Source organism: Dama dama, chromosome 29 (genome assembly GCF_033118175.1).
Source record: "Dama dama isolate Ldn47 chromosome 29, ASM3311817v1, whole genome shotgun sequence".
Lineage (NCBI taxonomy): Eukaryota > Metazoa > Chordata > Mammalia > Artiodactyla > Cervidae > Dama > Dama dama.
The window spans coordinates 19,995,352-20,018,048 of NC_083709.1; the positions used below are offsets into that span (position 1 = coordinate 19,995,352).

Consider the following 22,697-nt stretch of genomic DNA (forward strand, 5'->3'; position numbering starts at 1 on the left):
CCCTGGTGGTCCAGGGCTAAAACTCCACATACCCAATGTAGGGGGCCCACGTTTGATACCTGGTCAGGGAACTAGATCCCACATTCCACAGCTACATACCCCAACTTTAAAAAGAAAAAAAAAAGATCCTGCATACCACAAGGAAGATCAAAGATCCTACGTGCCACAACTAAGACTCAGCACAGCCAAATCAATATTTAAAAAAAAAAAAGACACTTTTTGAGACAGTGTTTCATTTGACGTTGATAAACGGGTTTTCAATTTTCTCATGTAGATATCAAGTTAATCTTTTATAAATCAGCTGTGAAATACACAACATGGACCTTTTATAAACAATATATATTGAGACAACAAATAAAAAACAATTTGTGTTTTAATATGGAAAAACAGAATATACGGAGTCTTTCTGACTAGTGATTCAAATCAGATCTACTGTGTAGTTAGTCATATTGTCCAGAGGCAGAATCAAAGACTATAAATCCAAGTAACAGAAACAATCTGCTGGCAAGATAAAGGGAAATCATAATGAATCAGAATGTAATTAGAAGAATTCTACAGAAATGCATGCCTCTTACAGTCACTGTAACCAGAATGATAAACGATCTGTCTCTCCCTTCTTCAAGCTGCTAGTTATGCCAGGACAGAATATCTAGGCCACCCCTGTGTATGAGTTATACCAAAGCCTACAGACCAGAACAAGGATAGATTTACAAATCAAGGACAAGGTTGGGAAAAGGGGGTGGTGGGGGAACAAGGTAGGACACAGATCACAATGTCACCAGCATCCACTTCATGTCATAGATAGGATTAGCTACCTGCGGGAAACTTTATCATCATTTCTATCATCAAATACCCAAACTGCATGAGACTGAGATTAATTACGAATGAAATTAAAGGGTCTCCTGGTATGGTTTCATAAAAGAATCTACTTAATATGAAACCAGTAAAAACACAATTGATCTTGTTGAGAACTAAAAGAGATGAAGTTATTTAAGGGGCAGAATTCTAGACTGTTAGAATGGCAAATGATAACCTAACACACTTATTTTTAGTAAAGAAATAAAGGTCCGTGGAGATTCGAGCAACATTATTCAAGATCATCACAAGGAGAGCTGCTGTCAATACAGGAACACAATCTTAATGCCCCTGCCAAGTGTCTCTTCTTACACATCACGTCTAATGAAGTATTGGGAATAAATGCAGCACCAGTACTATCATAAGATTTTCATTCTAAGGATCAACTTATGGAGAATAACTGACTCTTTAAAAAAAACTAATTAAAACACACACACACACACACACACACACACACACACACAGCATTGTACTTAAATCAGGAAGACCAAAGTCAACTGAACAAATAAGGGAAGGAAAACAACCAACCAAGAAACACATGATGATTAAAAGCCAACACGAACACTTTGAATCTGCCCTCCTTGAAGCTCTGAATACTGGACACCTCAGGTGTCTGATTCAGAAACTCAAATAGAACACTAACATGTTACTAAATTAGAGAAATACAATGCATCACACACAGAGTAAATGTTCTTCATGTTTTCATCTGAAGGGGGATCAGATCTTGGGTCAAACAGAAAGTCAAGGCCCTGGTTGGATTCTTCAGTACAGGGCACTGGTGAGGGCTCACAGATCAGAGACAGGAAGCACCACTTCCTCCCACAGCACTCACCTGAGTACCAAAAACACGTTTCCAGGGCTGCTCCTGTAAAAACCTGCTGACCAAGAGAAACCCCCGTACATACATGTAAATCTATTGCTGATTCATGTCAATATATGACAAAACCCACTGAAAAAATAAATTAAAAAAAAAAAAAAAAGAAATCCAGTAGTCTACCTGTGACAGCTAATAATGGGAAAGATTCTTCCCTGTTATTTTTTAGCAAGTCTCTTCTTGTTATTTTAAAAGTTCAACAAGCAGATGATCTCAAATTGAGCTATTATTCAGATTGGAATAATAACCTAGAAAGAGCACAGATGCTGATTTCTACTTAGTAAGACACTTCAAAAACCAGAAACTGAGGTTCTTACAGGTAACTGAATGTGTCCCCGGGCAAGTCAGAGGCTCCTCTCTGCAGATAACATTTCAAAAAAGAGATAGATAGCATGAAGGCAAATTAACTAATGCAGAGAAGTGATAGAATGCAGATGCCCTTCAGTTTTAAAATTCATCAGGTTCCCACAGATGCCAGAAAATCACACAGCTGCATGTCAGACTTTGGGAATGCAGGCACTGCCAGGGTCACAGAGAATACCTTTACCTTAGTGATCTGAAACAGAATACTACATGTGGAAGAGAATACTAAAGCCCTGTTACTCAAAGTGTGGTCTGAAGACAATCAGAATGGTCTTACCAGGAGCCAGTTAGACACCTAGGCCTTCAGGCTCCAACCCAGACCCAACGAGTCAGAATCTGCACTTTAACAAGATCTCCAGATGATTCACAAACCAGTAAGGCTTGGAAAGCACTGTACTACTGAAAACCCTGACAGTCTGCTGGCAGAAGAGGCCAGCTGAAATTTTAGGTGATGCACAGATGCACACGTATAATGAGCTCTGAGTCAGTCTGGCCCTTTCCTGGCACGAGGGAAGGTTGACTTCTTGTCAACCACAAGCTGAACAATTGAGAAGTAAACCTTTTTTGCTTACAAACACTGGCACCAATCAGGTGAGCTTCATTTAATTCCCACCTCTTTAGAGGGTTTAAGGTATCAGAAAAAAACACAAAGAATAGACTTGTGGCCACCAAGGTGCGAGGTAGAGGGGTAGACTGGAGTGTGGGGCTGGTAGATGTGAATGGTCACAGTTAGAATAGATAACCAGCAAGGTCCTACTGCATAGCACAGGGAACTATATTCAATAACCTGGGATAAACCATAGTGGAAAAGAATATAAAAAATAAGGTATGTGTGTATATGACTGAGTCATTCTGCTGTATAGCAGAAGCTAGAACAACACTGTAAATCACCTACATGTCAATAAACAATATTCCAGGTAACACAGAAAAATAGAGAGAGCTAGCAGTATTAAAAAATGCTTTATTAATCTGTCTGGAAAATGCCAAAAACCACAGCCAGATTAAATGATCGATTAAGTGAGCCTGGGTCATTACATGTTTCATAACTGTAATCACTAAAATCTGGGCAAAGGTATCAATTTATTGATTGGCAACAACTTTTTTTTTTTTTAAGTTTCATTTAATAATGCTGGAGGGAAAAGTAGGCTGAATCTTGATCAGGGCTTTCACCACGTTAGCTGCTTATTGAGAACAGCAGATTCTGTAAGGGTATGACGCTGAAGAGTACAAGTGAATGGGTGTAGTCATGTTATTTTTTGCTCCACTTACACCAGACTTAACTTTTCACACCCACTTCCCCAATCACCTGATGTCCTAGGTGAGGTTAAGCAGAATGCTTCCAAAAGAGGAAGAAATCTGTTCCCCAGGAACAAAGTCATTGAAAACAATTTTTAAGGAGTAAGGAACTCTGGCTTGAAACATCTTGTACTAGCAATGAGGTTCTATTTTAATTTTCTGAACAATACTGACAATTACCACATCTTATGATTTTCTTAGATTCATTCATCTAATTTCATTTTCCCAGACAGAGTAACTGGGCAACGAAGCACAAGAGACCATGAGGAGATAGGGTACAGGAGGGTGACCATGAAGATAGGGCACATGAGGAGACAGGAGAGGCCATGAGGAAGAGAGAGTACAGATTACTCATCTTGCCAACAAAGAGTGTCTGCAAGCTCCATTCCGCCTGACCGCTTACAGGAAATTTCTTTGTGCCAGAGCACCACCAGTCTTTCCCTATTCGGCTCTACCCAATTCTGAACATAATAATCATAAACAGAGGCAACAGAGAACTTGTTAGGGGAACCAGTGACTAAAACTGCCCACCCTGGCCAGGCCTGAATAGTAACCACTTGCATGAGTTCTCTTAAATAGGAGGTCCTGATAAGGAATGTGGAAATAACAAACTACCATGAACTGAAAGAACTTGGGAAAGGCCAAAAGCAGAGTGGAGACGCCAGTTCATATGTCCTACCAAACTCCCAGAATCCTTCTCGCTGGAATCCATCTATGCTGAGCAGTGCATGTACCACCAGGAAGGACCCTGAGTCAGAACGACTGGCCAGAGACAACCTGGAAACTAATCCCATCACCATGAAAGCTGAGACTGTGAGCCACATGGCTGAGCAGTCCTCCTGGGTTCTTTACCCTTCTGCTCTCCACCTGGGCGCCCCTTCCCAATAAAGTCTCTTGCTTTGTCAGCATGTGTGTATCCTTGGACAACTGATTTCCCAGTGTCAGACAAAAGTGCACTCTTGGGTCCTGGAAGGGGTCCCCCTCCCTGCAACAGCCTGGGATACTTTTAATTGTGGTACCAAGTTAATAATGTAAATGAATCATGAACTTTGCCCTCCCCCTATGCCTACCCCCAGTTACCTGATATAACAGCTATTTTCCCAGATCCATGTTCTTCTCTGGCTATTCGTTCTGCTTCCTCCATCAGGAGCATGCCAAAGCCCTACAAAGAAGCAATAAAGGGGGTTAGGGAACTGAGAGGAGAGAAGTCATTAAGAGGGGTCCATAAAACAGGAAGGCTGATATTTAGTAGCTGCTAAACTCTTTAAAAGAATGACAAAAACCCATTTATAGGCATAAGAAAAGAAATGATTCAGTTATACCAAAAGTACTCAGTGGCAGACTAGGAATAACTCTGCAACAAAAGCCATCCCAAGGTATTTTGTGGATGATGTAACCTAGTCACAGCAAGGGAGGAATTGCCTGTCAATTTCTGTCACTTTTTAAACAAGTTCTAGGCAATCTCCAGGTGATGAAAGTCTGGAGCATCTAATCTTGTATTATTAGTCACCCTTTCAGTTTCTAAAAGGCTTTTGGAAATCAGGCAATATTCTTAAATCATCTATTTGGGGGTTTAATGCTAGATCCACCATTAGCAGTTTTAACTTGCTCTCCTGAAAGTGAAAAAAAGTGGTTATTTGTTTAGGTTGTTTGGGGGAGCAGAGTAGCATGCCACTATCTCTTAGCTTGCGTTGACAAAGTGCTTTAAAATTTCATAAGTGCTTCTTTCACATTATCATCTCCTTCGATTCCAAAATAGCTGAATCACACAAAATTGCTGGTATTAGATCATTTCTGACTTTCAAAAATAGCAATTTCCTATGGTTCAGTCTATTATTATATTCCACTTGATTGAGTCTCAATTCGTCTCTCTTCCCCTCCCTCATGCCCAAAAGGGTACAATTTAAAGAGAAAACCTCTCTGAACAACAGTAATGTTGGTTCCTCTATTTCTACACTTTCCTTTCTCCTCTGCTCTTCCTTTTCTTCTTCTCTGTCCTCCCTCTCCCCCCAGCCCCATTCCTTTTCTCTTTTCCTCCTTTGAGCAACTTCTTAACCACAGTCAAACAGAAATGCAGTCCAGAATACCTGATGCTGAAATTTAGTGGGATCCCGACTGCTTACGGGGACCACGCTTCCGTACACGTGCAGCTCTCGGACTATGGACACGCCCCCAACCAATTCGAAACGGAATGTCTCCTCTGAACACTTCCGCAATCTCAGGAGGCCAATCAAGATGTCCTGATCTGGGTCTTCATAGGATAAGAAGGTTTCCCAGCCTCCATTTGCAACATAATCTCTTCTCACCAATTCAACCTGTTTCAATAAAAAGACACACAAAACTTTTTTTAAAAAAGAATTAAGAGAACAAAGTACATTTCTATAATTATATATATTTAAACTAATATCTATAATTATGGATAGAGAATAAATAATCACAAATTACATTTCTTTTTACTTGTCTCCTCTCAATAGCACTGACTATAAATGAGAATTTGTGCCTTGTCTATAGAAGATGTAAGAGGAAAACTGTTTTACCATTTTATAAATATTTGAACCTCATTAACCTTAAGATTCTTACAGGGTTTGGCTCAGTTAATAGTTCCATGGATTTAAATCTCTCAGCCTCTATGAAAAGTCTCTAAGGTAAAATTATACGTTACGTATATGTAGTTCTTGGGAGCACCCCTGGGTCCCAGAACTGTCAGATACTCAATGATTTTTAGTCCTCACCTCTTCCACTAAAACCTGCTTTTTTGGGGGAAAAAATGTGTTGGTCTCATTCCTTGATGGGATTTTAAGAAAAAGTATCCCTATCCCACAGGACCTTTAAAATATTGGGTTGACTGAAAAGTACATTTGGGTTTTTTCATAAGATGTTATGGAGAAACCCAAAAAACTTCTTGGCCAACCCAATAGTATGCCTAACTGTGAGATTAACAGGTTAAAGAAAATACAGTCACCAGAGAAGGGTTTTAGGGGAAGCTTTTGTCAGCACTCTACATGGTGATTCAACTTTTGCATCCTGCTCAAGTGGCTCTTGTACTCTGCACAAATATTAAGCCATTGACACACAGAGAAAGCTACGTATGTGGGCATGGTTACACTCAGATGCACTCCAAAAACGGGCAGATTGGGCCCACAGTGGGGTGAACAGTCAGATTGACACTGACATTCCTCTGCAGCTTCTTGTTTGCTGAGTGACTGGACTGCACAAGAATCTGGCAGAAGAACTAACTGTGCCAGGGTCTTCTTTTTCCTTAAAAGGTCTGCGATGTGAAAACTGTCAGTTCATTTTCAGAAGAGAAATATCAGCTGCAGATCTCATCTCTTCTAGCCTTTCTCAAAGAGGCTCCCACAGGAAAGAGAACCCCCACAGAAAAAGCTGGCAGATAGCTAACACGATGACGTTATAGGAGAGAAGTTAATTCATTAAAAATATGTTTTATGGAAACCCTGTTGATGAGGGTGATCTCTTCACCTGATTACCACCAATGGGCAATAACTCAACAGTTGCACACAGAGATAAGCACATGCCACTCAGTTTCACCTGAAGGTAGCCACTAGTCACATCTGCCTATTTATATTTGAATTCTTTGACACTGTGACATTAAATAAAATTAAAAAGTAAGTCCTTCTTTGCACTAGCCACCTTTCAAGTGCTTAACTGTCAAATGTGACTGGTAGCTGACTCCATATTAGGTGGCAGAGATGACAGGACATTTCCAACACTGCAGAAAGTCCTGCAGAATAGTATTGATCTATAATGAAGTTCCAACCTGATCTTCCTAACCTGGCCCTTCTAGTGTTGAGTGACCTTCATATCTGGCTTTGCTGACTTGACCTGATTCTCAATGACTCTTTACTCTTAGTTTACTCATTAACTTTGAGAGTTTGGTTTTGGTTCTAACTATAGGGCTTCCCTGGTAGCTCAGCTGGTAAAGAATCTGCCTGCAATGCAGGAGACCCCAGATCGATTCCTGGGTCGGGAAGTTCTCCAGGAGAAGGGATAGGCAACCCACTCCAGTTTTCTTGGGCTTCCCTGGCGGCTCAGACAGTAAAGAATCCGTCTGCAATGCGGGAGACCTGGGTTTGATCCTTGGGTTGGGAAGAGCCCCTAGAAGACGGCATGGCAACTCTCTCCAGTATTCTTGCCTGGAGAATCCCCATGGACAGAGGAGCCTGGCAGGCTACAGTCCATGAGGTCGCAGAGTCGGGCCAGAGCAACTAAACACAGCATGACACATGAGCAGGTACAGGCCCAGGCCTGACCAGGAGTAATGGACGGGACCTCATCTCTATAAAATGAGGACACTGACCTGGTATGGCCGGACTCTGTGATGAATTTCTTGGATTCCAACCTCTCTGGTTCTCACATCACGACACTGTGAAAAAAACAAAGCAAAGAAATGAAGAAAGGGGAGGAAGGAGGGAGGGAGGGAGGAGTGGGGAAAAAATAGAAAGAAAAGAAAGAGGGAAGGGGAGGCAAATATAAAACCGGTCACTAATACAATTTTTACTGAAACCTCTCCACCAAATTCTGGGCTCAAAATTACATCTGGACATAATTTACATTGAGATAAAAGAACTGAATTTAAAAACAAAGCCATTTTTAATAAATATGAAGATAGGAGAAAACAAAACTGGAAATATATGAAGTTAGCACTGTAATGGTTTTAAAATGAGTTTAGAATCCAAAGGAGATTGATACATAATATTGAACATAAAGAACATACCTCCTAAAAATTTGAACATAGTTTTACCCAAAAGATATAACTGTAACTGAAAGTGCAATCCCCAACTATATCTATAGAAGAGTAACAATTGAATTCCTAATGTTTGAAAACCTTCACCACTTTATAGCAGTTAATGTTTTTAGCATCACCATATTTGTATCAAATTTTAGAAATGTCAGAAAGAGGGAAACTAAGACTGCTATCTTTTGCAGAGAAGGGCTCTGTGGAATAAAGGATGGGAGGGAGGAAGGAATGCAAGGAAGGAGAGGAAAGAAAGAACCTTGAGCTTTTATTACTATGCAGTCTGAATGTGGTGTCATGGTGGCAGACTGGCTCTCTGAATATCCCAGGAACCACAAAGTTGCCTGTGGATGTGTGCACGGCCAAGCTACAGGATGGAACTCTCGCTTCCACTCCACGACCCAGTGTGCAGGCTGTGAAGCCTGACACTTATAATTACAAAATCCTCACAGTGACTATTATCTGTCCTATGCTGTACTTTCCCCTATAGAACAAACCATAGAACTTATTTCCAAGATTCTAACACTTTCCATTGGTGAGAAAAGATCACCCTAGGAAAGCTGATGATGTCTTGCAGCCATACTACTAATAGTGTATTTGGTGTATATGTGGAGAGAATTTCACGAGAAAAATAAGAGCTCATTATTCAGTTCTAGAAAAACTAAGCTATTTCCATGCCCTGGGAACCCATATCACATGCTCCTAAAGAACACTTGTCTGCTTTTGTCCTTTCCTGGAGGGGAGGGGAATGCTTTTTACAAAAGAGATTGGGGTGTCCTTCTTTTCTAGTAAAGACACTGCCTTGGTAAACTAGATAACTTTTGGCTACGACTAAATTCCAGTCTTGAGACTCAATCCTAGATTACTTGATGAGAGGCAATCAAGGTTTAAGAGGGGTACAGGGTTAAAGATGATGGCTGGATGATGAGGTTATCAGGCTAAGCAGGCCAAGAGGAGGAGGAGCTGAAGAACTGGGACAGCTGGGGACCAGAGAGCAGAGCAGTCACATACTTGTTGGGGCTATTCATTACTGTACATGGGGCTTTCCTGGTGGCTCAGTGGTAAAGAAACTGCCTGCCAATGCAGGAGACTTGGGTTCAATCCCTGGGTCAGGAAGATCCCCTGGAGAAGGAAATGGCAACCCACGCTAGTATTCTTGCCTGGGAAATCCCATGGAGAGAGGAGCCTGGCTAGCTATAGTCCATGGGGTCACAAAGAGTCGGACATGACCAAGCGACTAAATAACAACAATTACTGTACATACAGTTGCTGTTTTTCTAGAACTTAAATCATTATTATTATTATTTTGGTAGGATAAGCCAATAATGTTTACAAACTCTAGACAGTTTTTTGGAAAAAAAAAAAAGAAAAGAAAAACTTCTTTATAACAAATCAACTAAGAGAACAAAATGTTTCGGGTACGTCCACAAACATGATATGTAGTCCTTAAAACAATGCCTTTCAAAGAGTGGTCCATGTCTACACTGCGTGTGACAACCTCCCTCAGCTCCGTACCAGACCAAGAGAATCAGAAGCTCAAAGCAGAGGCCAGGATGTAGGCTCAGGCCTAGAAGTCCCCTGGCCTTTCCTCTTAGCAGCTCTGAGAAATAGCTCCTAGGGCACTGAGTTTTAAACCATATCGTGACTTCAAAATCATCCACAGAGCCTGTTAAAACTGCAGATTCCTGGGCTCTTTGTACTTCAATGGAAAGCAGAAAAGAGGTGCTTAGTAAATATTTCTGAAATAAAAAAGCAAATGAAAAGACACAGGGGCACGGCGGGGCAAGGGAGAATGGTATATCTGGACAATAACATCAGTAATTATTTTAGCACGTCATCCTTGTTTCTTCAAAGGTTGTATTTGTCTATAACCACTGGTCAAGAATCAAACACTCAGTATTTCAAAAGAAAAGAGGTTTTCTAAAAAAAAGGAGCTGAACACATAGTTGGCAATTTCAGTAGGCAAGAGAAAACAACCAGTAAATTGACAAACCCACACTCTTTTAGGAGAAAGCAGAGGGGTGTAGGGATGGGATGCAGATTGTGGAACCACTACTTTAGCTTCAACATGCTGTACAGAAAGAAGGGCTTCAATGCATGAAAGCTCTTTGACCAGACCTGTAAGTTTATCAGGTGATAGGATCACAGGTTTTCATGTCTGAGATTACTTTGATCTCTGCAGTTACGGTCAGACTCTTACCTGTATTCCAAGGTCTTTCATTCTTGCAAATGCCAGCTCTCTCAAGTTACCGTGCTCCACTCCTGAGCTGACTAAGGGCATTGGAATATCTCTGCAGGAGAAAAACATCAGATATTGCAAAATATGTTACTCTCTAAAACAGGAAGGCAGGGATAATTTTTTTAAAAAGGAGAACTACCCTTTCCCCCTCAAAAAAACCCTACAAAACAGACCAAGAAAACAGAGGCTGAACATTCTAACTGGAAAGCAGATTCACAGCTTGTCTACCTCCCAGTTTTTCCATCTATGAAATTATGATTTTCACCAATCACGCAGGGTTTTCTTAAGAAATACCTGATGAAATCACTTTTTAAGATTACTAAATACAAAACAAATACCCAATAACCATGAGTAATAATTTTTGGCTGAAGAGACAGCTATACTAAACAGGAAATAAAATTGTTGTTGTTGTTTTACAAAATTGAATTTGTTTAAAAGAGAAGAAATAAAAATTATTAACGCACTCATTTATAGCTTATAAACACTTTCCCGTAGAGTTGCTGAACGACAAGTAGCCAGGAAGCTTAAAAGCCTGGCCGAGATGACAACTGGTCTCAAAGAATATATTTCCCCCTCTCCGTTTCCTACAAGTCTAAATTAGAAGTGACTCTTTCCTGGCGGCGCTAGTGGTAAAGAACCCGCCTGCCAATGCAGGAGACTCAGGAGACTCGGGTTCATTCCCTGGGTCCAGAAGATCCCCTGGAGGAGGAAACAGCAACCCACTCCAGTATTCTTGCCTGGAAAATTCCATGGACAGAGGAGCCTGAGTGGCTAAGGTCCATGGGGCTGCAGAGTTGGACACCACTGTGTCACTGAGCACAACAGCGTCATTAGAAGGGAATAAGAACTTGCCTAAAGATGAAGTAGATAAAATTTATTTCCTGGCATTAATATAGTGTTAAGTGCCAGGCAACAAGGAAACTTTGATCAGAAGTTGAAATTATGAGCTTCATTTTAGTGGCCCTCAACAGACCTTCTAGATAAAAATCAGTATCTTAACACAAAATAGCTAAAAAAAAAAAAAAAAATCTGAAGTAAGAATATGCTTAGCAGGTCTCCTATTTAAAGACAAGCCCCCAATTTGTTTTGTCTAATATTTGGTGGATTAGAAGCAAGACTTGAAGGATACATCAATTATCTTGTTTTCTCATTTTTGCTTTTGAATCAACTTGAGTCTTTCCCTTCTCTTTTCACTTATCCCTTCAAACATTAAGTAAATACAATTAGCTAATTCACCATTTGATTCTAATAAGATATTCCCCACTTATTCAAAAGTATCAAAAGCTAATCAATTAGCATTAAAAACTACACATAATAAATAGACTCTGGAAGCAACTATAAAGCAATGATAAGCCAAAATTCTTTAAGAGAATGACATACCAGGGAGTTCAAAGTGACATATAAAAATATATTTTAGAGTGATTAGTTAATATCTATGCTTTACTTATACTTTTTAGTAAAATAAACTTTCTTTCTTTGGAACTGTAATTCCTTCCAACAAATCCATCCTAAAGGAAATCAGTTCTGAATATTTATTGGAAGGACTGATGCTGAAGCTGAAACTCCAATACTTTGGCCACCTGATGCGAAGAACTGACTCATGGGAAAGACCCTGATTCTGGGAAAGACTGAAGGCAAGAAGAAAAGAGCGAGGCAGAGGATGAGATGGTTGGGGTAGCATCACCGACTCAATGAGTTTGAGCCAACTCTGGGAGATAGTGAAAGACAGGGAAACCTGGCATGCTGCAGTCCACGAGGTGGCAAAGAGTTGGACACAACTTAGCGACTGAACAACATTCTATTAAATTACTCACAAATATATGTAGTTTCACAACAAAGTAAAACACTATTATATGTGATATGAAATTAATCTGATAATGTCAATGGCAACCAGTTAGTACCCATTTCGTGAGATACATTTGACTCTTGTTATTCATTGCAATGAAGTCTGATAATGTGCCCTGAACACTGAATGAGCAAATATGGAAGCACTGCTCCTATGAAAAATGGAGGGTTAGCTGCCTATCAGCTTTCAGTTCATTTTCTTCCATTGATCAACATATCACTTTGTTCTGTGTTTCTGTTCAAAGACACTTTAACACAGAATTCATTCATTAATGCTGTATATGGCCAAAAACACTATGCTTCATGCTGCAATGAAGCTTATCTAACACATCTGTTTTCTTTGTAAGACACATCACAATCTTCTTGTGCTTAGGAACACTATGCACGGGGGACATTGTAGACAATAAAATCAACAAAAAGCACAAAAATGTGAAAAAGCTGTTATCAGGTGGATTGTTGAAGGATATCTGTTACAGAATGAGAGCTGACACAAGAACAAACACCATGCCAACATCCTGTTCCTCACCGACCCTCCGACCACCAGCCTAGCATCTGCTGCTGACTCCTTCCTACATCACCTGCCCTACAACAGCCGTCACTGGTGATTATTTCTACCATCTCTTCTGCATTAGTTGAGCTTATATTTTAAGGAAGAATGTTCCCTTCTCTAATTTATAAACTCATAGATTCCTATTTTATTCAACCAGTTGTAGTCTGGTATCAACATTATTTTGTTGCTTAAATTAGATGTGGCCAGGAGGCATGCACTTAGGCTGGCTTCTGGGTCCTTCTGACATATCTGCAACATTCTTTGAGTATTTCCTTACTTTCTGGAACAGGGTGTTCCAGGCTCATCTTACATGTTTGCTGCCCCCGCCCGAGAACTGGCCATTTACCCAAGCAGTCCTGCTTCCTTTCAGTGGAGCATGGTATGTAAAACCAAGATCTGGGCAGTCACTGTGCTCATTATTACTGAGGTATGCCTTTAGAGATGACTTTACACATGGACATCACCAGATGGTCAATACTGAAATTAGACTGACAATATTCTTTGCAGATGAAGATGGAGAAACTCTATACAGTCAACAAAAACAAGACCTGGAGCTGACTGTGGCTCAGATCATGAGCTCCTTATTGCAAAATTCAGGTTTAAATTGAAGAAATTAGGGAAAACCACTAAGCCATTCAGGTCAGACCTAAATCAAATACCTTAAGATTATACAGTGAAGGTGACGAATATATTCAGGTGATTAGATCTGATAGGCAGAGTGCCTGAAGAACTATGGACAGAGGTTTGTAACACTGTACAGAGGCAGTGACCAAAACCATCCCAAAGAAAAAGAAATCCAAGAAGGCAAAGTGGTTGTCTGAGGAGGCCTTACAAATAGCTGAGAAAAGAAGTGAAAGGCAAAGGAGAAACAGAAAGATACATATCCAACTGAATGCAGAGTTCCAGAGAATAGCTAGGAGAGATAAGAAAACCTTCTTAAGGGAACAATACAAAGAAACAGAGGAAAACAACAGAATGGGAAAGGCTAGAGAAAGACTTCAAGAAAATTGGAGCTATCAAGGCAACATTTCATGCAAAGATGGGCACAATAAAGGACAGAAATGGTATGGACCTAACAGAAGCAGAAGATATTAAGAAGAGGTGAAAAGAATACACAGGAGAACTATACAAAAAAGATCTTAATGACCCAGATAGCCACGATGGTGTGATCACTCACCTAGAACCAGACATCCTGGAGTGTGAAGTCAAGTGGGCCTTAGGAAGCATCACTTCGAACAAAGATAGTGAAGGTGATGGAATTCCAGTTGAGCTATTTCAAATCCTAAAAGATGATGCTGTGAAAATGCTGCACTCAATATGCCAGCAAATTTAGAAAGCTCAGCAGTGGCCACAGGACTGGAAAAGGTCAGTTTTCATTCCAATCCCAAAGAAAGGCAATGCCAAAGAATGTTCAAACTACTGCACAATTGCACTCATCTCATACGCTAGCAAAGTAACGCTCAAAATTCTTCAAGCCAGGCTTCAACAGTACATGAACTGTGAACTTCCAGATGTACAAACTGGGTTTAGAAAAGGCAGAGGAACCAGAGATCAAATGGCCAACATCTGTTGGATCATCAAAAAAGCAAGAGAGTTCCAGGAAAACATCTACTTCTGCTTTATTGACTATGCCAAAGCCTTTGACTATGTGGATCACAACAAACTGTGGAATATTCTTAAAGAGACGGGAATACCAGACCACCTTACCTGCCTCCTGAAAAACCTGTATATAAGTCAAGAAGCAACAGTTAAAACTGGACATGGAACAATAAGCTGGTTCCAAACTGGGAAAGGAGTACGTGAAGGTTGTACACTGTCACCCTGCTTATTTAACTTCTAGGCAGAGTACAACATGCAAAATGCCAGGCTGGATGAATCACAAGCTGGAATCAAGACTGCCAGGAGAAATATCAATAACCTCAGATATGCAGATGACAAGAACCTAATGGCAGAAAGCAAAGAGGAACTAACGAGCCTCTTGATGAAGGTGAAAGAGAAGAGTGAAAAAGCTGGCTTAAAGCTCAACATTGAGAAAACTAAGATCATGGCATCCAGTCCTATCACTTCATGGCAAATAAAAGGGGAAAAAGCGGAAACAGTGATAGATTTTGTTTTCTTGGGCTCCAAAATCACTGCGGATGGTGACTACAGCAGTAAAATTAAAAGAAACTTGCTCCTTGGAAGGAAAGGTATGACAAACCTAGAGAGCATACTAAAAAACAGAGACATTACTTTGCTGACAAAGGTCTGTATAGTCAAAGCTATGGTTTTTCCAGTAGTCATGTATGGATGTGACAGTTGGATCATAAAGAAGGCTGAGTGCCGAAGAATTGATGCTTTCAAATTGTGGTGCTGGAGAAGACTCTTTAGAGTCCTTGGACTGCAAGGAGGTCAAACAGTCAATGCTAAAGGAAATAAACTCAGAATTGAGTTGATTGGAATTCAAAGGAATTGAGTTCATCGGAAGGGCTGATGCTGAAACTCCAGTGCTTTGGCCACCTGATGTGAACAGCTGACTAATTGGAAAAGACCCTGATTCTGGGAAAGACTGAGGGCAGGAGAAAGGGGCAGCAGAGGATGAGATGGTTCAATGGCATCACCAAGTCAATGGACATGAGTTTGAGCAAGCTCCAGGAGGCAGTGAAGGACAGGGAAGCCTGGCACACTGCGGTTCATGATGTCACAAGGAGTCGGACACAACTCAGCAACTGAAAACAACAATACACATATCTAAATCTATATATCAATTTAAAAAGCTGTGAGGTCGTGCTGATAATTACAATTCTAACCCAGTGCTCAGTGTTCTTTTCAGCTTTCTACTTTTCAGTGCTTGTAAATCCCTTCAGTGAAAAGTCTGGCTCTCTTAGTTTTGGTATACTTATGTGTTTGCTAAATCAAACAACAATCATTTGCTCAATGCAACCAACCTCCCAACTACTGTCTGCCACCTGTGCAATCACAGTCTTACTCCCCGTAAGAGGTGTCAGCACCTCTGGGGTGTTCCTCCGCTGGTGACGATGGGAAGGGGAGGTGAAGGCAAAGGAAGACGGGCTCTACAAACTAGTTTAATAACGTACCAGTCCTCTTAAAAGACACACTAAAATGTTCACTACAAGTACATTCTCTGAGGATTAGGTTTTACCATATAGTGCTATTAAGCAGAACTTTAGAGGGAAACACAGAATTACCAGCAGGGCTGGCTAATCATTTATGGGGCCAAGTGCAAAATGAGAACAGAGGGTCTCTTCTTAGAAAAATCATTAATGATTTCAAGATAATGAGACCAGAGCATTAAGCCAAGTTAAAGGCCTAGGAGACTACAAGGCTGCACATCCCTTGAAGCTTGGACTAGCTACCCCAAAGTACAAGTCAGTGCAAACCTGGTAACACAGGGCTTTACAAGGATTCTCACAGTTCATAAGTGTCCTTACATTCATGTCTGTCACTACAAAATGCAACATGGCTTTAATGCGCTTTGGCAGTGAAATGACTGGAGTGTACCAGATGGAAGTTTTTCCTCATTAGGGAATAGATATGTGGCCATCTCCACTTTCAGAGATAAAATTTTATTTTCACTGAAAATGAAGAGAGAGAGAGTTCTATATACATTGAGCATCTTCTATGTGCAACACAGTATATAAAGCAACCTGGAATAATAAACAAACACTCTTCCAGACTTCGAGGACTTCAAAGCCCAGGTAAGATTATAGACCCTCTGACTTTGCTACATTCATCTAGGTGGGAGTTTCAATTATTTTTAGGTTTTTCAATTTCAGTCTAGTTTCACTTTCTTGGCTTGAAGAGATACTCCATTCAGGAATATTCACTTTTCTATTTCAATAGGTAACCTGTCAAGCTTAGAGGTACTAATATTTGCAATTGCTCATCAAAAATCTTTCCAAGTGATGTCTAGAGCTTTTTTTTGGTCTGAAGTTCCTCACACTTCAGAAACATCTTTTGGTTGCAAATTGGTATTCTATTCTAATGCTTCACAGTGATTTAAAAGTCACATCAAGGCAGACAGCTGTCAAATAGCCTGTGGGCAGCAGCAGTTTAATGTGGCTCCATCATGTGTCTGGAGAGAATTCTACATTTAATCACTGCCTCCACTCTTTCGTGCTGCAATACAGAATGATTCATTGGGGTGCTACTTCATAAAAACACCCAGTTAGATGTTACTGACTCAACTGTCATAAAATTTAAAGTGTAAAATAGTCAAGAAAGAGAAAGGAGGGGTAGGTGGGGTGAGGAAAATGGCCAATTAAAAAATTATCAGGTAATGTAACAGTAAATTGTCATTTTTTTTAAAAGACAAGTGTAAAACATTGTTTTTACTTGAAATATCTTCCTTCCCGCTTTCCTTCCTTTGTTCAATTCTTCTGATACCTGTCCAGAAAATCATTCCTAAAAACTTCTTCTCCATGTATGAGTTTAGATTCACCAGTCAACACTAAGCAAGTTGTCTGTAATTAGCAGAAGCTGACACTAGGTGAACCTACATAGGAATAAGCCAGATTTTCTAAAGGCACAGAACACAAAGACACACGATTCTCCTTTACTATGATTTAAAACAAAAATAAACTACAATTTTTAAAATCCCCTGGATTAAACACCCTGGGAGGAGGCTTTTTCCTTTGCCAATGGTTTCTTTACAGCAAGACATAACCAAACAACCAAATGAACAGAGAGAGGGTGCTCAGTTGTACTTCTGGACCATATCAGTTTTCTACATTTTCAGAACTATTCAAAGAGTTTAAAACCAAAGCTAGAAGAAACACTGCAGAGTGAAAACCTGTGATTCTCTTTTCCCAGATCAGAAGGTTTCTCAGCCACTTAACACCATCTAAACACACAGTCTTCTCTTGTACACATTTGCATGTAATGCTTGAGTTACCCATTAACACTTCCCTTAGCACTTCTCTTTCAAAATTTGACCACTGAGCTCTTGATACAAATTTCTTTCTGGAAGTCTAGATATATCATATTCTAGCTATATCTGAACATAACTTTAAAAATAGCAGTAAATGGAGTATAACATTTTCATGCAGAGATACGAAGCTGTTTTACCAAAACACAGCTACCAAATTGTTAAGTGTTAAGCATACTATGTGAACATGAACACAGGTTTTGTTGGTTTCCTAGTCTTCATATCTGCCCAGGAAAGAGAAGATCATTCCAAGATGTTTGAAAGGTAAAATTTATCAAGTTTTCTTTTTGAGCTATCTCAATTAAAAGCACCATCTATCTTCTTTACGATCCAAATTCCATGACTGGCAAATTATATATAAACAGACAACTGATGTAAGAAGACATAAATAACAATCAGCTTCATGGGAGAAATGTTAATCCTCACTAATAACTAGGGAAATGCAAATTAAAACTCCTAGGTAAATAAAATAAAAAATATAACCATTTAATTCTGTAGAGGTTGTGATTAAACCAGAAACTGCTATTTAATCTGATATAATTCCTTTGGAAAACCATATCAATATACATAGCAAAAAAGGTAACACTCGTTTATACACTCCTTGTTCCAGAAAGTATGTTAATAGGAATAATAACTAATAACAACAATGCTTAGATCCTTTGTTATGAGTAATCCTTCTCCTGGGTTCTACTACTCTTAACAGGTTACTTCAACAGAAGTAAAAAGTTCTATGCACATGAATTTTAGATGGAGTGGAGGCCAAGATAATAATAATAATAAAAGAGAGATGAAGAAACCAGGAAGAAACCTAAATGTCTAACATTAGGGAACAATTTGCTGAATGAGACAAATTAAAATGCTAGATTACCAGGCTGCCACTAAAATGATAACTATGAAGATTATTTTTTAAGTAATTGACAAGAAATAGAATTCAAAAAGCATTATTTGCCAGTGTATAAAATGTACCTCTCAGACTTACTGTCTGTTAAATTGAGAGAACTCATTATACTATCATACAAGACCCTGTGAAGTGATGATGATGATAGTATAAAGAGAAGCACAAAATACTAGAAGTGGTAGCAATAGTATGAAACCTGCCACCTGCTATGAAGATTTAATCTGGTGGTAACCTGAGATATGCAGATGATACTACTTTAATGGCAGAAGTGAAGAGAAACTAAAGAGCATCTTGATTGAGGGTGAAAAGGAGAATGAAAAAGCTGGCTTAAAACTCAACATTCAAAAAACTAAGATCATGGCATCTGGTTCCATCACTTCGTGGCAAAAAGATGGAGAAAAAGCAGAAGCGATAACAGATTTTCTTTTCTTGGGCTCCAAAATCATTGTGGATGGTGACTGCAGGCATGAAATTAAAGGACTTGCTCCTTGGAAGGAAAGGGATGACAAACTTAGAGTGTTAAAAAGCAGAGACATCACTTTGCTGACAAAAGTCTGTATAGTCAAAGCTACGGATTTTCCAGGAGTCATGAATGGATGTGAGAGTTGGATCATAAAAAAGGCTGAGTGCCAAAGAATTGATGCCTTTGAATTGGGGTGCTGGAGAAGACTCTTGAAAGTCCCTTGGACAGCAAGGAGATCAAACTAGTCAATCCCAAAGGAAATCAACCCTGAATATTCATTGGAAGGAGTGATGCTAAAGCTGCAATACTTTGGCCACCTGATGCAAAGGGTGGCATATTTGGAAAAGACTAATGCTAAGAAAGATTGATGACAAAAGAAGAGGGTAGCAGAGGATGAGATGGTTAGATAGCATCATGGACTCAGTGGACATGAATTTGAGCAAATTCTGGGAGACAGTGAAGGACTGGAAAGCCTGGCTCATTGCATTCCATGGGGTCGCAAAGAGTTGGACATGACTTGGCGACTGAACAACAATAACAAAATGTACTGCATCCCAATTATACAAGGAAAGTTTTAGAAAAATAATGTAAGTCTGTTAATACCACATATATTGAAAGTGATTTATAGTACCTTTATAAATGAAATATCATTCTGTTGATATATGTTGCAAAAAAAATTAAATACATGGCTGAAAACTGAGAAGAAAATATAAGTTCTGGATAATTAGTACTATTCTACAAACTTTGTTGGGAAGAAGCATAAAAACCTCATGATCAAAAAGAAATGTGCTGGCATCAATGAAGAGTGGTACCACATTACACCCTACACCCCGGCACCCAAAAGCCTGGTCAAGAACTTCAGTTATTATTGATAACAAAAGGCAAGTCAATATAAAATAAACTTGAATCATATTATGCAGTATAGACAAAGAAAATACTTAAATAAAATGGTTAAAAAACAAACAGGAAGATATAATAAACTTGAATGAATTCCGCAGTATACGTGTGTTAGTCGCTTAGTCATGTCCGGCTCTTTGCAACCCCACAGACTGTAGCCCGCCATGGGATTCTAAGGGCAAGAATACTGGAGACGGCTGCTGTTCCCTTCTCCAGAGGATCTTGCGGACCCAGGGATCGAACCCTGGTCTCCTGCATTGCAGGCAGATTCTTTACCATTTGAGCCACAGGGAAGTCCACAGAGAGCTACACAAAAAAAAAAACAGAATTCTAATAGAAACGTGAAAAACAAGATCATAGCTATATTAAAAACACAAAAATGTAAAAATAAAATGACAAAGATTTTATCTTTATATTAAAAATCGTAGAAAATAATCAACTTCAGGATTAAGAGGGAAGTTGCTATGTAAGACAGGGTGACCGAGAGAGGCGGGATGGGGGAGGGGGAGGGGAGCAAGGGAGAGACGGGATATACACACGGCTACGGCTGATTCGCGGTGTTGTACTCCAGAAACCGACATAACAGTGTAAAGCCACCTTCCTCCAAATCAAAAAGAAAAAGAAAAAGTTAAGTGAATCATCAGTCCCAAAGCATGAAAATCTGACCACACAGCTAAACTCTAGATGACTCTCTACCAAAGGTCTTCACTGTTGGCAACTGAATCATCACTGTCTTCAAATAGAAACTGTCCAGAGATCCACTGAGGACATTACCAATTCCACATTTTTAAAGAGATTTTACCTCTTGTTTCACAGTAGTCTATCAGGTTTTAATTCACCCACATATTGGTAAAGTAATGACAGTGTCACTTCAAAAGCTTAATCCTACACCCCCCTGTACTGCGTGTTCCACGTAAAGCCTGTGAGCGATGTACTGATACAGAAACACCTCTTACAGTCTGGCCTCTAGGATTAGAGCTGGGGGTGGAAGGCGGCAGGGCCTCTTCTACTGTTCAGTTCTCCAGAGAGCTGTAATGGGGTCGAGACAGGAGAACTGGGAACATGGATGTTTCTTTAATCAGCTTCATGTTAGTCATGCATGATATCAAGACTTTCTCCTCCTATGCCCTTCTGATTGTCTAAAACACATACTCTTAATTCTTTCTGTCATGACTCCTTTATAGTTTTACTGCAGAGATTATATTTGCTGCTCCTGTTTTCTCAAAGCCCTTATTTTTTCAGTTGATGGTAAGCCAGGATAATGTCCCTCAGTGATATTTCATAAAACCTATAAAATTAAGCTTTTAATGTTACAGCAATGTCTTCATTGCTTGCGACTCGCTGGTTAGAGCATTACGGAATTTAAAGCTAAAAACAATGGGGAGGATGCAAACTCTTCATCTGATTTCCCAGCTATGCCTTGTTACTCTTGGCTAAAAAGAAAAGAAAAAAAACAAAAAGCCAACTGTGGAGACCATGGCTGTGAAATGTCTATTCTGTGATACTTGTTGCCTCGCTTGACTGCTGAGAAGTAGTGAACTCGTTTTTCTCTGGTGGCCCCAGTCAGTTAAATGCAAAGGAAACTTCTTTTGCTGTTGTTAACACTATTTACTGCATCTTTGTTTTCTATCATATTAATTTTTTTTTTAAACAAACTCAAAGTCACAGAAAAATTCCCAAGTGCAGTACCAATAACTATATTCCTCAAGTATTTGAAAGTAAATTTGGAACAAGATGTCCCAGTGGCCCCCCAGAATACTCTTAAGTATCTACTACAACAACTATATTCTTTTTTTTTTTTTAAAGGACACTCTTTTACATAACCATAATACAACCACCAAAATGCAGAGACTGACAGTGGCATTTTACTACTGTCTAATCCTAGACTCCATCCCAGCTTCCTGTGAGCCTCTGGCCCCAGCATTTCCATCAGCTGATCAAACATGACTTTTTTAAAATTTGTGTTTCTATTTATGGTCTTGCACTCTCTTTTTCTCTCAACAGATGGAGAGATGCTTCATTAACATTGAACTCATGCCTCAAATAGCTCATGTCTTAATGAAGCTAATCTGACATAGGTATTTTCTCCATAAGGCACGGTATAGCTTTCTTGCACTCAGGAACACTATACAACACTTCAGTACTATGTTTAGAGGCCATTTCAAATAGCCACCCCACCAACAAGCAGCCCAGAACTGCAAAATCCATGCCTATTAAGTAGTCCGTGAAAAGGACATGTCCACACACACAAATTGTATTTGTTATTGTTTGTTACAATTATTTCTATATCTACCACACAGGTTGAAAACCACAAGTTCACACCAGTATCCCCTATTCCAGAACATCATGTGGTACATCCTAATTTTTTCCTTTTTCATATTTGTAGTTCCATTTTCAGGCTTCCCTGATGGTTCAATGGTAAAGAACCTGCCTGCCAAAGCAGGCTTGATCCCTGGGTTGGGAAGATCCCCTGGAGAAGGGAATGGCAACCCACTCCAGTATTCTTGCCTGGAGAATCCCATGGACAGAGCAGCCTGGAGGGCTACAGTCCATGGGGTCACAAAGAGCTGGACATTACTTAGCAACTGCACAACAACGACAAATTCCCTTTTCAGATAACAAAAACCCAGCTCCATTACCCTTAATATTGTCTACCTACTAGATCCACCTCCTGCATGTTACTGACCCTTTCTTTCTGTCCTCATCTCTGGATCCCCTGGACATACTCTCCTCG

General features: G+C 39.8%; 1 protein-coding gene across 1 annotated transcript in view; it reads right to left on the bottom strand.

Annotated features, from left to right (window-relative positions):
* The window catches only part of ELP3 (elongator acetyltransferase complex subunit 3), a 120,010-nt gene that overhangs the window by 29,139 nt on the left and 68,174 nt on the right, over positions 1-22,697 (bottom strand). Inside the window, exons 11-14 of the mRNA XM_061132971.1 lie at positions 10,345-10,435; positions 7,707-7,772; positions 5,476-5,703; positions 4,469-4,550 (exon numbers count right to left, since the gene is read on the bottom strand). Of these exons, the coding sequence (XP_060988954.1) occupies positions 4,469-4,550; positions 5,476-5,703; positions 7,707-7,772; positions 10,345-10,435 (467 nt within the window). The remainder of the gene's footprint in view (positions 1-4,468; positions 4,551-5,475; positions 5,704-7,706; positions 7,773-10,344; positions 10,436-22,697) is intronic.